General features: G+C 37.1%; 1 protein-coding gene across 5 annotated transcripts in view; it reads left to right on the top strand.

Annotated features, from left to right (window-relative positions):
• Nucleotides 1-18,192, top strand: part of XRN1 (5'-3' exoribonuclease 1) — a 147,646-nt gene that overhangs the window by 76,294 nt on the left and 53,160 nt on the right. For all 5 annotated transcript variants that reach the window (XM_030934851.1, XM_030934849.1, XM_030934850.1 and 2 more), the window contains 4 exons: nucleotides 417-486; nucleotides 3,202-3,409; nucleotides 4,834-4,929; nucleotides 13,415-13,523. In XM_030934851.1, the coding sequence (XP_030790711.1) occupies nucleotides 417-486; nucleotides 3,202-3,409; nucleotides 4,834-4,929; nucleotides 13,415-13,523 (483 nt within the window). The remainder of the gene's footprint in view (nucleotides 1-416; nucleotides 487-3,201; nucleotides 3,410-4,833; nucleotides 4,930-13,414; nucleotides 13,524-18,192) is intronic.

Here is an 18,192-nt window from a genome sequence, read left to right as displayed (position 1 = left end):
CCTGGGTGAATCTCACAAATATAATGTTGAAAGAAATAAAAATAAGTTGCAAAATAATATATTCCCTATGATATCATGTATATGTTTCAAAACTTGCAAAACAATACTGTATATTATTCACAGATACATATGTATGTAGTAGAAGTATAAAGAAACATAAGGAATCATAACTGCCAAATTGAAGATAATGGTTACCTAGTTGGGAATTGGGACAATAATGATCCTCTAAGGCACTGGTATTCTGTTTCTTAGCTTATATAACGTTCCTTGTATTAATATTATGCCATTCTTCATATCCTGAACATTTTATATCATATCCAGAATTTTTATAATAAATACTTCCAAACACTCCAAAAACTTATATGTTGATTTTTCATATGATTTTTTATTGTCTCTTTCTCTCCCTGTTTTAACAGCTAATAGAGAAGCTGATGTACTGTTTGAAGTATTATTTGATGAAGAATTTCCTGGAGGGTTAACAATAAGGTTTGTATTTCCCAGTGATAATTTCCCTTTGTGAATATGTTCATGTGGCCAGTGACTTTACATTATTTTTTATTTGTTTACAATTTCAATTCATGGTATGTGTAAGACATACTTGCTACTAGAGATGTAACACTGAATAAGGCAGATATGCTTTCTACCCTCATAGAGCTTTCATTTTAGTGAGGGAGGTAATTAAGCAACTGATTACAATATTACTTAATTAAAACATGGCAAGCACTAGGAAGAAGTGCAGGTTTTTATAAAGAGTATGACCCGTCCTGCGAGTAACGGAAAGGCCTCCTTGAGGAAGTGGTATTTAAGATAGAACTTGAAGAATGAATAATAGCTACCGAGGGAAAAAAGGGGGGAATAATGACATGTGCACAGGAAGATAGAATAGCATATGTAAACAATGGTATTAGGGTTAAATAACTTGAGGAATAGAAATGTCCTTTGAAACTAGTGACATGTATGTCTTTGTCACCAATTTTAGTGGAGTTGTAGGTGCTCACGACAGATTGGCATGATTTGAGAAGTGAATGGCAAGTGTAGTAATGGAGACAGGAAATGGAGGCAACACTTGGGAAGTTTGACTATAAAGGAAAGGAGAAAGTTAACTGGAGGTTAGGAGGTTTAAAGGAAGAGAGTTAACACAGATAAGATGAGTATTTTGGGGGAAAGTGCCAATAGAAAGTTTAAAGTTATAGGAACAAGGATCATGATAAAATGAGAGGCACTGTGGTGTAAACTCTCACACTTAAACATTGTGTTACCTTGGGTAGGTTAATTAAGTGTCTGACCCTCAATTTCCTCATCTATAATGAAGATATATACATACTTCCCTAGGTTATTGTGAGAATGAAACAAAATCCTTTCCAGTTTCTACTTTCTAAAAATCAGCTGGAAAGCAACTGAATTTATCTAGTTTCTTTTTCTCTTCTATTTTGATGAATGAGTAATTAAAATAAAAAATTACCCTTTTTTAACCTCCTTGCATGAAATCACAGTCTTTGGCCGTTATACCAAGTAGTTACCTTCAGGATGCTATTATTGTTGTTTTGCAACTTAAATATGCTTGTTACTCAAAGACTTCTCCTGTCTATACTCTTCACATGCAGTGGCAGAATCCGGATCTCCTGTCTGATTTTATTGTTCATGAAAATGTTTGATTACTGATGCCTTTGATTCACTAACTTTTCAAAATATATTTTAAGTATATTTTTGTGGTTTTCTTTTCCTCGGTGTCTTTTTTTCCCCGTCTCCTAGTAAGGGACAGTGAATTCATTGACTGATAGAGAGCTGGGTAAAAGATTACCTGCTTGCAGTATATTCATTTCTGTAATGCAGAATCTTTAGTAAGTTTAGTTCTCATGAAAATAGATACTTCCTAGCAACCTTGAACTTACAAAGGTTTGTCATAGAACTCTACTTTTGCACTTTCTTTCAATATAAGAAAATTATACTCTCAAAGAGAAAAAAGTAGGTCATAGAGTTGAAAAGAGAAGGTTTCTTTAATATCTAACACGTTTATCAAGGCCGTGAAAGATGGAAATCACAAATACTTGTCTCTTAAGCCTTTCCAGATACAGACCCAGAACTTTAAGATGGGAAAATGAGAGAAAAAAGGGCCGGACTCCACATTTTACCAATAGACAAATGAAATCAAAGCTAACATTTACCCTGTTGCTTAGGAAGAGCGTACTGAGAATGGTTCTATGCTCCTGAGCTTTCATAACCTAGACTGCCCAAACCACAGTTTTCATTTTTTGGTTTTTGTTTGTTTTGTTTTGTTTTTTGAGACAGATTCTTGTTCTGTTGCCCAGTCTGGAGTGCAGTGGCATGATCTTGGCTCACTGCAGCCTCCATCTCCCGGGTTCAAGCAATTCTGCCTCAGCCTTCCGGGTAGCTGGGATTACAGGTGTGCACTACCATGCTCAGCTAATTTTTTTGTATTTTTAATAGAGACAGAGTTTCAACATGTTTGCCAGGCTGGTCTTGAACTTCTGTCCTCAACTGATCCGCCTGCCTCAGCCTCCCAAGTGCTGTGCTGGGATTACAGGCGTGAACCACCATGCCCGGCTCCACAGTTTTTAAGACGTTTGAGGCCAGGCGTGGTGGCTCACATCTGTAATCCTAACACTTTGGGAGGCCAAGGATGGAGGATCACTTGAGCCCAGGAGTTCAAAACCAGCCTGGGTGACATAGTGAGACCCTGTCTCTAAAAAAAATACAAAAGCATGCCAGGCATCGTGCCTTGCACCTGTGGTCTCACTTACTCAGGAGGCTGAGGTAGGAAGACTGCTTGAGTCCAGGAGTTCGACACTGCAGTGAGCTAGGATATAGCACCATTGCACTTCATCCTGAGTAACAGCGAGATCTCATCTCTCAACAACAACAAAAAAAAAATTCATAAATTTTCAGTTGTATTCAACAATTAAGATGCAAGCTTCTTAACAACAAATCGACACACACCCCTAAAACATAGTTGGGTTTTCTCTACTTAGTAAATACTAAATGTGCTCCTAGGAAACTCTGTAGAAATACATCATCTTATAAATTGAGCTATTTCTATGATTTGAGGTTCCTCTACTGAATTTGAAAAGTAGTGTTTACTAATGCTGATGATGGATTGTCCACCAAAAATTATTTGACTTTTCTCCCTAACACATTTAGTATTGTTTTCCTTCCGACACTGATGTAACTTTTTACTTTTAGATGCTCGCCTGGTAGAGGTTATCGACTGCCAACAAGTGCCTTGGTGAACCTTTCTCATGGGAGTCGCTCTGAAACTGGAAATCAGAAGTTGACAGCTATTGTAAAACCACAACCAGCTGTGCATCACTATAGCTCAAATTCATCAGTTTCCTGTGGGCATTTGGGAGGCCTCAACCATTCCCCTCAATCACTTTTTGTTCCTACTCAAGTAAGACTCTCAGTCTTTAACTTCACCTTTACCCCTTTTACAAGTCAGAAATCACAGCAGACTTTGTAAATGTAAACCTAATTTAACTTAGTTTCCCTTTTTTATTTAAAAAGTTTTGGTTCAGGTCAATTCCAAATTTAAAATACTAGGCTAGTAAAGAATGCTATAGCTAGCATTCTACCTCTGCTACAAAATAACAGTTGTATTAAAGGAAAAAAGTGTATTTAAATAAGGAACTTAAGAATGTTCATGTTTTCTTTTTATATGTTTACTTTTCAAGTTAACATTTAATTTTTTTTCTTATATAATCCAAATGTCCTGTGCTATCTGCTATAAATAACAAATTTGAAAGATAAAGGGCAAAGATTATATCACATTTATCAAAAGCAATTTTCAAGTTTCTACCATACAATTTATGGGTGATTTCCTTTATTTATTCTTTCTAGGGACAAAAATTGAGTTATCTTGTTTGAGACACTATTTAATTCCATGGCCCCAAATCTCATGCCTATTAAGTACATTTTTTAACCCAAATAGTACCTGTTTATTATAAACCAATTGGAAAACACAGAAGTAGATGATAACAAAGGAAACACAAGCAAACGGCCTCTCAAATCTCATAGGTAACCACTGTCAAAATTTGGTGCCTATTTTTCCAGAGTTTTAATCTTAATCGTTGATATTTAAATTTATTAGATTATTTTGTGTAAGGTGAAGATTTTTAAAATAAAATTTTTAGGTGTTAATTTGAGTGAGAGAATGTATTTTACATTAGAAGACAAAAAAAAACCTATTGATGGGGATATTAATTCAGTGTAATCTTTTATAGTGTTTGTTATGCTTTCTTTTTCAACAAATAAAACCATTCAAGACCAGTTGCATATAAAGAACACCAGTTTCACTCTCACAGAATACTTTTGTGATTACTATACTGAGCTTTAGAAAAAAAGGAACTAAGAGATTTCACATAATGAAAGTTAGTTTAGGGGTGGATGTGGTAGCTCACATCTGTAACCCCAACACTCTGGGAGGCTAAGGCAGGAGGACTGCTTGAGGCAGGAGTTCAAGACCAGCCTGGGCAATAGGGCAATACAGCAAAACACGGTAACCCATCCCTAGAAGAAAAAAAAAAAATTAGTTGGGCATGGTGGTAACATGCTTGTAGTCCTAGCTCCACAGGAGGCTGAGGATTGAGCCCAGGAATTTGAGGTTACAGTCAACTGTGACCCCACCACAGCTTCCCAGCCTAGGTGACATGAGCAACACCCCACATGAGTAAGACCCCGAGTCAAAAAAAAAAAACAAGTTAGTTTAATATCCCATCTACCACTGAATAACATTAATAAATAAATTGTTTGATTTTTAATATGCATTTTTATTTCTTCCTATTTCATTTTCTTAAGAAATTGTTTGTGCTTTGCTAGGTATCTGCTAAAGATGATGATGAATTCTGCAACATTTGGCAGTCCTTACAGGGATCTGGAAAGATGCAACACTTTCAGCCAGCTGTACAAGAGAAGGTTAGTATTCCTTGTTTTGATGGACGATTAATTTAAAGAAAATTTTTTTTATATTTTTCTTTTAAGACTACAATGATGATTTTTCTGTGAAATCTCATAAAATAGAAAATGACAATTTTGATCATGAATGTTCTTTTTTTAAAAAAATAATTTCAATTTTATTTATTTTAGGTTCAGGAGATACATGTACAGGTTTGTTACATGAATATACTGTGTGACAGTGAAGTTTAGGGTACAAATGATCCTGTCACCCAGGCAGTGAGCATAGTACCCAATAGGTGGTTTTTCAGCCCTTCCCTCCTCCTCCCTATCTCCCCCATCTAGTAACCCCCAGTGTCTGTTATTCCCATCTTTATGACCATGTGTATCCAATGCTTAGCTCCCACTTATAAGTGAGAACCATGTAGTATTTGGTTTTCTGTTCCTGTGTTCATTCACTTAGCATAATGGCCTTCAGTTCCACCTATGTTGTTGCAAAAGACATTATTTCATTCTTTTTTATGACTGCATAGTATTCCATAGTGTATATTCCGTGATGTATATATACCACATTTTTAAAAATCTGGCTGGGCGCTGTGGCTCACGCCTGTAATCCCAGCACCTTGAGAGGCTGAGATGGGTGGATCACTGGAGGTCAGGAGTTTGAGACCAGCCTGGCCAATATGGTGAAACCCCATCTCTACTGAAAATACAAAAATTAGCCAGCTACTCTTGATGGTGGGGCAAAAGAGTTGCTTGAACTTGGGAGGCCAGAGGTTGCAGTGAGCCGAGATCACCCCATTTCACTCCAGCCTGAGCAACAGAGTAACTAACTTAGTCTCTAAATCAATCAATGCATCAATCTTATCCACCATTGATGAGCACTTAGGTTGATTCCATGTCTTTGCTATTGTATGAATAGCAAATGCAATTAATATATGTGGGTATGTGTCTTTTTGGAAGAATGGTTTATTTTCCCTGGGGTATGTACCCAACAATGTGATTACTGGGTCGAATGGTAGTTCTGTTTTAAGTTCTTTGAGAAATCTCCATACTACTTTCTTTTTTTTTTTTTTTTTTTTTTTTTTTTTTTTTTTTTTTTTGAGACGGAGTCTTGCTCTGTCGCCCGGGCTGGAGTGCAGTGGCCGGATCTCAGCTCACTGCAAGCTCCGCCTCCCGGGTTCACGCCATTCTCCTGCCTCAGCCTCCCGAGTAGCTGGGACTACAGGCGCCCGCCAGGTCGCCCGGCTAGTTTTTTGTATTTTTAGTAGAAACGGGGTTTCACCATGTTAGCCAGGATGGTCTCGATCTCCTGACCTCGTGATCCGCCCGTCTCGGCCTCCCAAAGTGCTGGGATTACAGGCTTGAGCCACCGCGCCCGGCCTCCAAACTACTTTCTACAGTGGCTGAACTAATTTACATTCCCACCAAGAGTTTATAAGCATTCCCTTTTCTACAACCTCACCAGCATCTGTTATTTTTTGACAGCCATTCTGACTGGTGTGAGATGGTATCATCTTGCAGTTTTGATTTGCATTTCTCTGATGATTAGTGATGTTGAACATTTTTTTCATATTTTTCTTGGCCACTTATATGTCTTTTGCAAAGCGTCTATTCATGTCTTTTCCCCATTTTTTAAAAAATTAATTTTTTAATTAAAATATAAATTTTCTTAAGATTTTGCTAATCTTCTCTGTACCATTCCAATTTTAGTATATGTGCTGCTGAAGCAAGCATCTTGTGCCCATTTTTAAATGGCATTATTTGTTTTTTGCTTGTTGAATTAAGTTCCTTATAGATTCTTGATATTAGACCTTTGTCAGATGCACAGTATGCGAATATTTTCTCCCATTCTGTAGTTGTGTGTTTACTCTGTTGATAGTTTTTTTTGTGAGCAGAAACTCTAGTTTAATTAGGTCCCATTGTAAATTTTTGTTTTTGTTGTGATTGCTTTTGAGGACTTAGTCATGCATTCTTTCTCAAGGCTTATACTCCAAGTGGTATTTCCTGGGTTTTCTTCTAGGATTCTTACAGTTTGAGGTCTTATGTTGTAAGTCTTTAATCTATCTTGAGTTGATTTTTGTATATGCTGAAAGGTAAGGGTCCAGTTTCATTCTTCTGCATATGGCTAGCCAGCTATCCCAGCATCATGTATAGGGAGTTATCACCCCATTGCTTGTTTTCGTTGACTTTGTCAAAAATCAGGGGGTTGTAAGTGTGCCATTTTATTTCTGTGTTCTCTATTGTGTTCCATTGGTCTATGTGTCTGTTTTTATATCAGTACCATGCTACTTTTGTTACATGGCAGATACATGGTAATATAAACTTACAGTATAACATGAAGTCAGGTAATGTGATGTCTCCAACATTGTTCTTTTTCCTTAAGATTGCCTTGGCTATTGGGCTCTTTTCTGGTTCCATGTGATTATGAATTTTCATAATTATTTTCAGACCTGTAAACGTTTCTGGACCAATGAGTTGAGAGTATAGATAATTCTTGTTTTAAATCAGCTTTAGGTTTTTTTAGTTATTTACAAAGTCATAGTAACTATATTTTAAATTTAACAAAGGCCCTTATCGCTTTTAACAACTTATTTTTTTCCACTTGAACATGTCACTTTATGCTGGTAGTTGGTTATCTTAAATATGAATGAACAAATAAGCATTCCTTGGTAGAGATTAAGAAGAGGAAAAAAGTGCTGCTAACAGAGTAGAGACTCAGACAAAGAAAGGAAGAGGAAAGGAATAAATTCCTACTACATGTTTTGCTGGTTACCTATCTTCTCAGCTTAGATCAAAAAGGAATGTTCGGTGAGGCGTAGTGGCTCACGCCTGTAATCCCAGCACTTTGGGAGGCCAAGGCCAGAGGATTACTTGAGGTCAGGAGTTCAAAACCAGCCTGACCAACATGGTGAAACCCCATCTCTACTAAAAATACAAAAAATCAGTCAGGTGTGGTGGCACACACATGTAGTCCCAGCTACTCGGAAGGCTGAGGCAAGAGAATCACTTGAACCCAGGAGGTGGAAGTTGCAATGAGTCGAGATTGTGCCACTCCACTCCAGCCTGGATGACAGAGCAAGACTCCATCTCAGAAAAAAAAAAAAAGGAATGTTGAAGTTTATAAACCAGTAGCCTGTACCTTCAGACCCTCATTTATTCTAGTATCCTGCAGTAATGGTGGCATTATCAGAGATAAAAGAGAAAATTACAAAGGAAGTATAAATGGCAAAATAAATATAAATAGTAAAATAAACATAAAAAATTAGTGCATATGTCATAACTTAGTCTAAAGAGTAAAGAAAAATATTAGGGTGACAAGATACATAGGTCTCCTTAGCCAATATGCTATTATAAGCTTTCTTTAGGTTATCCATAAATTATTTTGTTTTAAACTATTTGAATCACAAAACCTAATTTCCTGTTTCCGAGTCCGGTACTGTACTTACTGCACCACACTGCTTCAGGGTGTAAACTGGGTTCAAACCCAAGAGATATTTTGCCCAATTTTGCCTTGGGGTCAAAAAAGATGAAAGGGTCTTTAAGAAAGATTCATCAGTCAGCAGTATGTAAGAAGGACTATATGCGAAAAAGATAGGAAACGAGAATCGTAGTTAGAAAGTTAATTTAGGCCAAGAATGACAATCTAAAGTCCAGTTGCAGGAACTGAGGAGTAGAATGATAGAATGATTTATAATATCATTGTAAAAATCATGTTAGAAAGCAAAAATTTTTGACTCTTAAGCATTTTAGATTATATGCCTGAGGAATGGTGGTGGTAGAAATAAGGGTAAGAGAAGTGACTTTAGGTGAGGCCAAATCTGGGACTTTTTCTTTTTTTCTTTTTTTTACTTAAAAAAAATTTTTCTTCTTCTTTCATGCTGCCTTGTCTAAGATGGGACACCTTGAGGTTGAGGTGATGGTGGAGTATCCAGCTATAATATCGGTTCTAGAAATTTGCAGATACTGGATTAAATCTTGACTGAGGTTCAAATGAGAGATATAGATTAGTAATACTTAGCAGAGAGGTAACAGTCAAAGTCATTAGTCAAGCGGTAAGGCAAAAAATGAAAAGAAAACTGTTGTTGAATTTGGAGGAACAGTCCTCAGTAAAAGATTGGAAGAGCAAGAGTTAATTAAAAAGTTGAACAAATAGATAAAGGCAAGAAGGTTCTTAGAGTAGTGCTTCCTTTTAGAACAAAACTCCTTGAAAAAATTGTCTATACTGGTGCCTCTCTCTCCCTTTCCCTCTTAAACCCATTCTAATCAGTCTTTCATTCCCATCACTTTACTAAAACTGCCCTTTCAAGGTTCCCAAGGACCTTCGTGTGCAAAACCATGTGATCAAGTCTGAATTTCCATCTGAATTGGCCCATCAGCAGCATTTCATACAGTTGATTCCTCTGTTCTCTTTGTCATCCATTATTCACTTGTCATTGGAATACCACCCTTCCCTGTTTTTCTTCCTGTCTCATTGCCTGTTGTTTCTCAGTCTTCTTTGTCAGTTTTACCTAATCTCTCAGGCTCTTTCAAGATGGAATCCTCTAGGGCTAAATTATTGGACTTTTTCTCTATCTATACCCATTTCCTTAGATAGATAGATGGATGGATGGATGGATGGATGGATGGATGGATGGATGGATGGATGGATGGATAGATTGATAGATAATTACAGAGAGATAGATGATAGAGAAAAAAATAGATTTAGATAAGATAGAAATAGATACACACACAAACATATACCTACAAAAATGCATACATCATGACTCCCAAACTTCTCTCTCCAGCTTGGAAGTCCTTTATGATCTTTAGATTCAATGTTCAACCCTTCATCACCACTCATATGTCCAACTCTGTGTCTCCACTTGGATACTTAATATACATCTCAAACCTACCATATCCAAAATTGAACTCTCGTTCTTCCCTCACAAACTTAGGTTACCTGATGTCATTCCCATCTCAGTTAATAGCCACTCCCTCCTTTCACTCAGACCTTAAGAGCCACATCCTTTACTCCTTCCTTTCTCTTTTACCCTCATATCCAATTCACTATCATCTGTAAGTCTCTTCCAAATATGTCTAGAATTGGACCATTTCTCACAGGCTCCTACTACCCTACTCCAAATTCATACCAACTCTCACCTTGATGGTTGCAGTAGTCCAGTAATCTGTTTCCATCCTGGCTCCTCTACAGTCTGTTCTCAAGATAGCAGGCAGAGTGATGATATTAAAATATAAATCAGAGATCATGTCCTTCTGCAGCTCAAAACCCTCCACTGATTCCCCATTTCAGTGAGTAAAAGCCATTGTTTTTATATAATGGCCTGGAATGTCCCATACAATACTGATGTGTCACCTCTCTAATCACATTTTCTATAAGTCACCTTTTTGCTACAGCCATAATGGTCTTCTTCCTCTTCCTTGAGTATGCCAGGGATGATACCCACAACAGGGCCTTTGAATTTGTCTGGAATACTCTTATCTCCTCAGAGAGAGGCTTATTTCCCTAGGCTTCTGTGTCCTCATGTATACAATGAAGTTCACTTAGATGACCTCTAAGGTATTTTCTAGCCACAAAATAGTATTGCTGTCGTACTCTAGAATATCTACAGCTCCAGGGTTGGAATGCTGCCTCAACTCCTCAAACTAATGTCTAAGGCCTTCTATCATCTAACCCCACCTAATTATATGATGTATATCCAACCATTTGGACATAATAGTCTGTTCTTGTCAAACTGGTCTCTTTACTTTCGCTTTCCCACAGATGATTCCCTTTTGGGGTTATGTGTTCTTTCTGTTCCTTCCACTTAGAATGCCCATTTTTTCTCTCACTACAAATAACCCTCTAGGTCTCAGTCAAAATCGGTTATTTCCTTGAGAATCATTTGATGTTATATTTTCTCATTATCTCCTGCATGCAACCCGTCTTACTGGGTGCTATTTCATTGTTTATTTCAGCTGAACACTCTCATGTTTTATCTCTTAAATGTCCTAAGAATTATGAGAGCCAAAATATAACACATATACATTAATAAGCAGCCTAACCTGATGAGCAAATTCAAGAGAACTCACTGTGATAAAAAATATTCAAGCTTTGATTGGCAAAACATGGCAATGTGTACAAATACCTTTATATAGATATCAAACAGAACACCCTAAAGAACTATACCCAAATATTTGCTTTCTGATTAAACATATGGCTTATCTTCTCTCTGAAGTAGTACTGTGAACATGGATTTTGGAGTTAGAGCTCAAATGTCAGCTCTCCCGTTACATAGATCTGTGATAAATTGCCTTATCAGTTTGAGCCTCATTTATACTTGTTTATAAAATAAAATCAAAATAATAACAGCATTATTATGATAGTAGCATTACTATAATGACATTAAAATAATGGGTACACAGTTCATTTACTATACCTGGCACATAATAGACACTCAGACAATACTTGTTCTAGCGTAATGTTCTAATTCCTCTCCTTAGAGTCAAAATCACCCATAATGTACTGCTGTAGGCCAAAGTCCCACCAGCCATTGTGCCATGATGATAGAAATCTCGTGCCATTTTGACTCTTAATAACTGAAGAGCTGGCCAGTTGCAGTGGCTCACACCTGTAATCCCAGCACTTTGGAAGGCCAACGTGGTTGGGTCCGTGGAGCCCAGGAGATCAAGACCAACCTGGGCAACATGGCAAAATCCCATCTCTACGAAACAATACGAAAATTAGCCAGGCATGGTGGCACATGCCCATAGCTCCAGCTACTCAGGAGACTGAGGCAGGAAGATTGCTTGAGCCCAGAAGTCGAAGGTTGCAGTGAGCCAAGACCACGCCACTGCACTGCAGCCTGAGTGACAGAGCAAATACCCTGTCTCAAAAACAAAAAACAAAACTGAAGAGCCTTGGGCTGGGCATGGTGGTTCATGCGTGTAATCCCAGCACTTTGGGAGGCCAAGGCAGTAGGAACACTTAAGCCCAGGAGTTTGACACCAGCCTGGACAACATAATAAGATCCCTGTCTCTACAAAAAAAAGAAAATATATATTTTTTAAAAACTGAAGAGCCTTGAGTGTTTCTGTGCATGTGACCTCATTAGATCTTCCGTGGTACTCCTATGCATATCACAACTATTTTGGAGCATGCCCACTACCAGCGAGGACGTGTTGTGTCTCCATACCCAGTGTCCATTTGTCTGTGCTGAGAAGAAAGTAAATAGGGCCTACCAAAAGCAAAACTGTGAAATAATTCATTTGTATTGACCTTCTCTAGCCTCCACTTTTGCTTCTTGCTGCTTCAACTGTGGGAAATTGTCTGTCTCTTTTTGCATTCAGGCTTTCTCTTCCTATGCAAAAATGAAAGGATCTGATAGAATCTTCATATGAAACTTATGCCATTTTGCTAATTCTGTCTGTTTATGAACTGTCTCAATTACTGTAACTCTATAATCAGTCTGGCTATCTAGTAGTGAAGTCTTCCATCATTTAAAAACCTTGACAATATAAATATTAATAAAAATCAGGTATTGGGATTGTTATTAATCCCAATAAAACATGAGATTAATAAAAATTAACATGGAAGGGAATGTAAGTGGGCTAACATCCTCAATTTTCATAAGATAGAGCCAGAAATGATAACTTTTTAAAAATTTTTAATGGAAAAGTTTAACCATAATGATGTCAAGTAAATAGAATGAATGAACCCACCAGTACTCATTCCCTACCATGTTCTAGTCCAGTACTATTTCTTCTATAACCCCTACTCATTTCCCACCTCTACCTACCCATTGGATGGGATTATTTTGAAGCAAATCTAGGGGGATCTTTAGAGACTGATATTTCTCTTGTGAAGAAACATTTACCTAAAGTTTAGTATTTTGTTTGGTTTCTGCATTTGTTAACATCAAGCAAAATTAGATTTAATTCTTTTATTGAAAGGAACATTTTTGTCTGGGTGCGGTGGCTCAGGCCAGTAGTCCCAGCACTTTGGGAGGCCAAGTTGGGAGAATTGCTTAAGGCCAGGAGTTTGAGACCACCCTGACCAACATGGTGAAACCCCATCTCTACTAAAACTACAAAAACTAGCCAGGCATGGTTGTACTCACCTGTAGTCCCAGGTACTCAGTACTCAGAAGGCTGAGCCATGAGAATCACATGAACCTGGGAGGCAGAGGTTGCAGTGAGCCAAGATTGTGCCACTGCACTCCAGCCTTGGTAACAGAGCAAGAATCTGTCTCAAATTTTAAAAGTAGCATTTTTATAAAATGATTGTTTTCTTTATATCTTGCAAACAAATGCATAGAAAAAATATCTAGAGTGATCATCATTATGTTAATGAGTCTGGTGGTAGAGTTCAAGTGGCTTTAAAAGTCTGTATACTTTTCTATATTACTTAAGTTTTTTTCTAAGGAACTATATAATTTATAAAAATAATGTAATTATTAAAAGTTGAAGATAATAAGTAGTTATAATATTAATATTTTGTTTAATTTATAAGAATTTTAATTTTCAGGGTGCAGTTCTACCTCAAGAAATAAGCCAAGTAAACCAACATCATAAATCTGGCTTTAATGACAACAGTGTTAAATATCAGCAAAGAAAACATGATCCTCACAGAAAATGTAAGTTTTAAATTAGAAAGGTGTACTTGTGTGTGCTATCTGCTTCTTTTTTAAAAAAATAAACAATTTTATTAAGATATAATTCACATACCATAAAGTAAATTCATTCTTTTAAAGTATTCAGTAAGTGGTTTTTTGTATTTTCACAAAATTGTATAACCAACACCACCATCTAAATTTAGAAAATTTTTGTCACCTGAAAAAGAAGCACCATACCTATTAGCAGTCACTCCTCCAGGCCCTGGCAACCCATAGTTTACTTTCTGCCTCTATTGATTTGCCTGTTCTAGACACTTCATATAAATGGAATCAGAAAATATATGAACTTTTATGACTGACTTCTTTCACTTGTGTATTTTCAAGATTTATCTATGTTGTAGCATGTACAGTTGGCCCTCCGTACCCATGGATTCCACATCCATGGATTCAACCAACTGAGGATCAAAAACATTCAGAAAAGACAGGGTGCGGTGGCTCATGCTTGTAATCCCAGCGCTTTGGGAGGCCAAGGCAGGCAGATCACTTGAGCCCAGGAGTTCAAGACCAGCCTGGAAAACATGGCAAAACCCTATCTCTACCAGAAATACAAAAATTAGCCAGGTGTGGTGGCATGCACCTATAGTCCCTGCTATTCAGGAGGCTGAGGTGGAAGGGCTGCTTGAGCCCGGGTGGGGGGCAGAGGTTGCAGTGAGCTAAGATCGGACACTATACTCCAGCCTGGGTGACAGAGTGAGACCCCTTCTCAAAAAAAAAAAAAAAAGGATGATTGTGTCTGCTCTGAACATGTGCACACTTTTTAATCTTATTATTCCCCTAAACAACACAGTATGACAACTATTTACACAGCATTTACCTTGTATCAAACATTATAAGTAATCTAGAGATTATTTAATATATAAAGAGTACGTGTGTAGATTATATGCAAATACTACACTATTTTCTATAAGGGACTTGAGCATATGTGGATTTTGATAGCCACAGGAGGTCCTGGAAGCAATCTTCCACAGATACGGAGGGACAGCTGTATCAGTACTTCATCCTTTGTTATGGCTGAATAATATTCCATTGTATGAATGTTACGTTTTGTCTATCTGTTCATCCATTTGTAGACATGGAGGTTGTTTCCACATTGGGGCTATAGTGAATAATGCTGCTATGAATATCTGTGGAAAAGTTTTTGTGTAAACATATGTTTTCAGTTCTCTTGGGTATATGCATATGAGTGAAATTACTGAGTTGTATGGTGGTAACTCTTAAGTTCAGCTTTTTGCAGAACTACCAAATTGGATATTACCATTTTACCTTTGTACCAGCGATGTGTGAAGGTCCAATTTCTTCACATCCTTCACAACAGTTGTTATTGTCCCTCTCTTTGATGATAGTCATCCTACTAGGTGTGAGGTGGAATGTCCTTGTGATTTTCATTTGTAATTTATTAATAACTAATAATGTTGAGCATCTTTTCATGTGCTCAACATGCTCACTTACTAACCGTATATCATCTTTGGAGAAATGTCAATTCAAATCCTTGGTTCATTTTTGAATTGGATTTGTTATCTTTTTTCTTGGTTTGTAAGAGTTCTTTATATGTGCTAGATATTACATGCTTCTTGGATATGTGATTTGCAAATTTCTCCCATTCTGTGGGTTTTCTGTTAACTTTCTTTATACTCTCTTGAAACACAAAAGTTTTAAATTTTGATGAAGTCCAATTTGTGTGTTTTTTCTGCTTTGTCTTTGGTTGCTTGTACCTTAGGTGTCACATCTGAGAAACCATTCCCTAATCCAAAGTCACAAAGAGTTACAGTGTGTTTTCTTGTAAGAATTTTGTTGTTTTAGCTCTTAGATTTGGGTCTCTTTCCATTTTGAGTAAAAGTTTATACATGATATGATATAGAAGTTCATATTCATTCTTCTGTGTACAGATATCCATTTATCCAAACATTGTTTGTTAAAAAGACTACTCTTTCCCCATTGAGTTTTCTTGACACCCCATTGAATAGTCTTGGCACCCTTGTCAGAAATTATTTGATTATAGAGCCAGGCATGCATCTGTAGTACCAGCTGCCCAAGAGTCTGAAGCAGGAGGATTGCTTGAACCCAGGAATTTGAGTCCAGCCTGGGAAACAGTAAGACACCATCTCATTTTTAAGAAGTAGTTGACTTTAGATGTGTGGGTCCATTTCTGGACTCTCAATTCCATTCCACTAATGTATACGCCTGTCCTTATGTGAAATACACAGTCTTGATTACTGTAGCTTTGTTGTAAGTTTTGAAATCAGGAAGTTTGAGCCCTCTTTGTTTTTCTTTTTCAGGATCGTTTTCTCTATTCTGGGTCTCTTGCATTTCCATATGAATTTATGATCATCTTGCTTATTTCTGCAAAAATGGCAGATGGAATTTTCATAGGGATTGCATTAAATCTGTAGGTTACTTTGGGTAGTATTGTCATCTTAACAGTATTAAGTCGTCCTGTCCATGAACACAAGATGTCTTTCCATTTATTTAGGTCTTTAATTTCTTTCCGTGATGTCTTGTAGTTTTCAGTTATACAAGTCTTACACTTTTTTGTTACATTTATTCCTAAATATTTTACTCTTTTTCATACTTTTTTCAATGGAACTGGGTTGTTAATTTTATTTTTTGATTGTTCATTGCTGTTATAGACATAAAACTGATTTTTGTGTATTGATCTGGACACTTTCCTGAACTGTTCATTAGCCCTAATTTTTTGTGGCTTCTGCAAATAGAGATAGTTTTACTTTTTCCTATATAGTCTCAATGCCTTTTATTTCTTTTCTTGCCTAATTGCTGTGTTTGCAACAACTAGTGCAGTGCTGAATAGAAGTGGTGAGAACATGCATCCTTGCCTTTTGTTTTTTTATCTTTTATTTTTAATTTTTGTGGATATATGGTAGGTGTATATATTTATGGGTTACATGAGATATTTTGATACAGGCATGCAATGCATAATGGTCACATCAGGGTAAATAGGGTATTCATCATAAGCATTTATCTTTTGTGTCAGAAACAATATAATTATGTTTTCTTATTTATTTAAAAAGATATAATTATTTTGATTATAGTCACCCCATTATGCTAGCAAATACTAGGTCTAATTCATCTATTTTTTGTACCTGCTAACTATCCCCATTCTCCCCACCCCACTACTCTTCCCAGCCTCTAGTAACCATCCTTCTACTCTCTATCTTCATGAGTTCAATCGTTTTTAACTTTTAGCTCCCACAAATAAATGAGAGCATGTGTAATTTGTCTTTCTGTGCCTGGCTTATTTCACCTAACATGTGATCTTCAGTTTGATCCAGGTTGTTGCAAATGACAGGATCTCATTCTTTTTTATGGTCAAATAGTACTCCATTATGTATATGTACCACATGTTCTTTATTCATCTGTTGACGGACACTTAAGTTGTTTCCAAATCTTGGCTATTGTGAACAGTGCTGCAACAAACATGAAAGTGGAGATAATCTCTGCAGTATACTGATTTCCTTTCTTTGGGGTATATACCCAACAGTGAGATTGCTGAATTATTTGGTAGCTCTATTTTTAGTTTTTTACAAAACCTCCAAATTGTTCGCCAGTGTTTGTACTAATTTACCTCCCCACCAACAGTGTATAGCAGCACCTTTTTCTCCACATCCTCGCCAGCATTTCTTACTTCCTGTCTTTTGGATAAAAGCCATTTTATCTGCCGTGACATGATATCTCATTATAGTTTTGATTTGCATTTCTTTGATGATCAATGATGTTGAGAACCTTTTCTTTTTTTCTTTTTTTTTTTTTAAGACGGAGTTTTGCTCTCGTTGCCCAGGCTGGAGTGCAATGGTGCGATCTCAGCTCGCTGCAACCTTCGCCTCACTGTTTCAAGCAATTCTCCTGCCTCAGCGTCCCGACTAGCTGGGATTACAGGCGTGTGCCACCACCCTTGGCTAATTTTTGTATTTTTAGTAGAGACAGGGTTTCATCATCTTAGCCAGCTGGTCTCGAACTCTTGACCTCGTGATCCATGTGCCTCGGCCTCCCAAAGTGCTGGGATTACAGGCGTGAGCCACCGCACCCAGCTGAGCACCTTTTCATATACCTGTTTGCCATTTATGCCTCTTGTTTTGAGAAAAATCTGTTTGAAGCTTTTGCTTGTTTTTTAATTAGATTATTAGATTTTTTTCCTAGAGAGTTGTTTGAGCTCCTTATATATTCTGGTTATTATTCATCTGAGATAGATAGTTTGCAGATATTTTTTCCCATTCTGTGTATTGTCTCTTCATGTTGTTGATTATTTCCTTTGCTGTGTAGAAGTTTTTTAACTTGATGTGATCCTATTTGTTTATTTTTGCTTTGGTTGTCTGTGCTTGTGGGGGACTAGTACTCAAGAAATCTTTGCCCAGTCCAGTGTCGGAGCTTCCCCAATGTTTTCTGTTAGTAGTGTCATACTTTAGACTTAGACTTAAGTCTTTAATCCAGTTTGATTTTTGTATATAGCAAGAGATGGAGGCCTAGTTTCATTTTTCTGCACATGGATATACAGTTTTCCCAGCACCATTTATTGAGGAGACTATTCTTTCCCCAATGTATGTTCTTGGTGCGTTTGTCAAAAATGAGATGTGTGGATTTATTTCTGGGTTCACTGTTCTGTTCTACTGGTCTGTGT

The sequence above is a fragment of the Rhinopithecus roxellana genome, chromosome 1, assembly GCF_007565055.1.
Source record: "Rhinopithecus roxellana isolate Shanxi Qingling chromosome 1, ASM756505v1, whole genome shotgun sequence".
Taxonomy (NCBI): domain Eukaryota; kingdom Metazoa; phylum Chordata; class Mammalia; order Primates; family Cercopithecidae; genus Rhinopithecus; species Rhinopithecus roxellana.
This window is presented reverse-complemented; position numbering and strand designations above follow the sequence as displayed.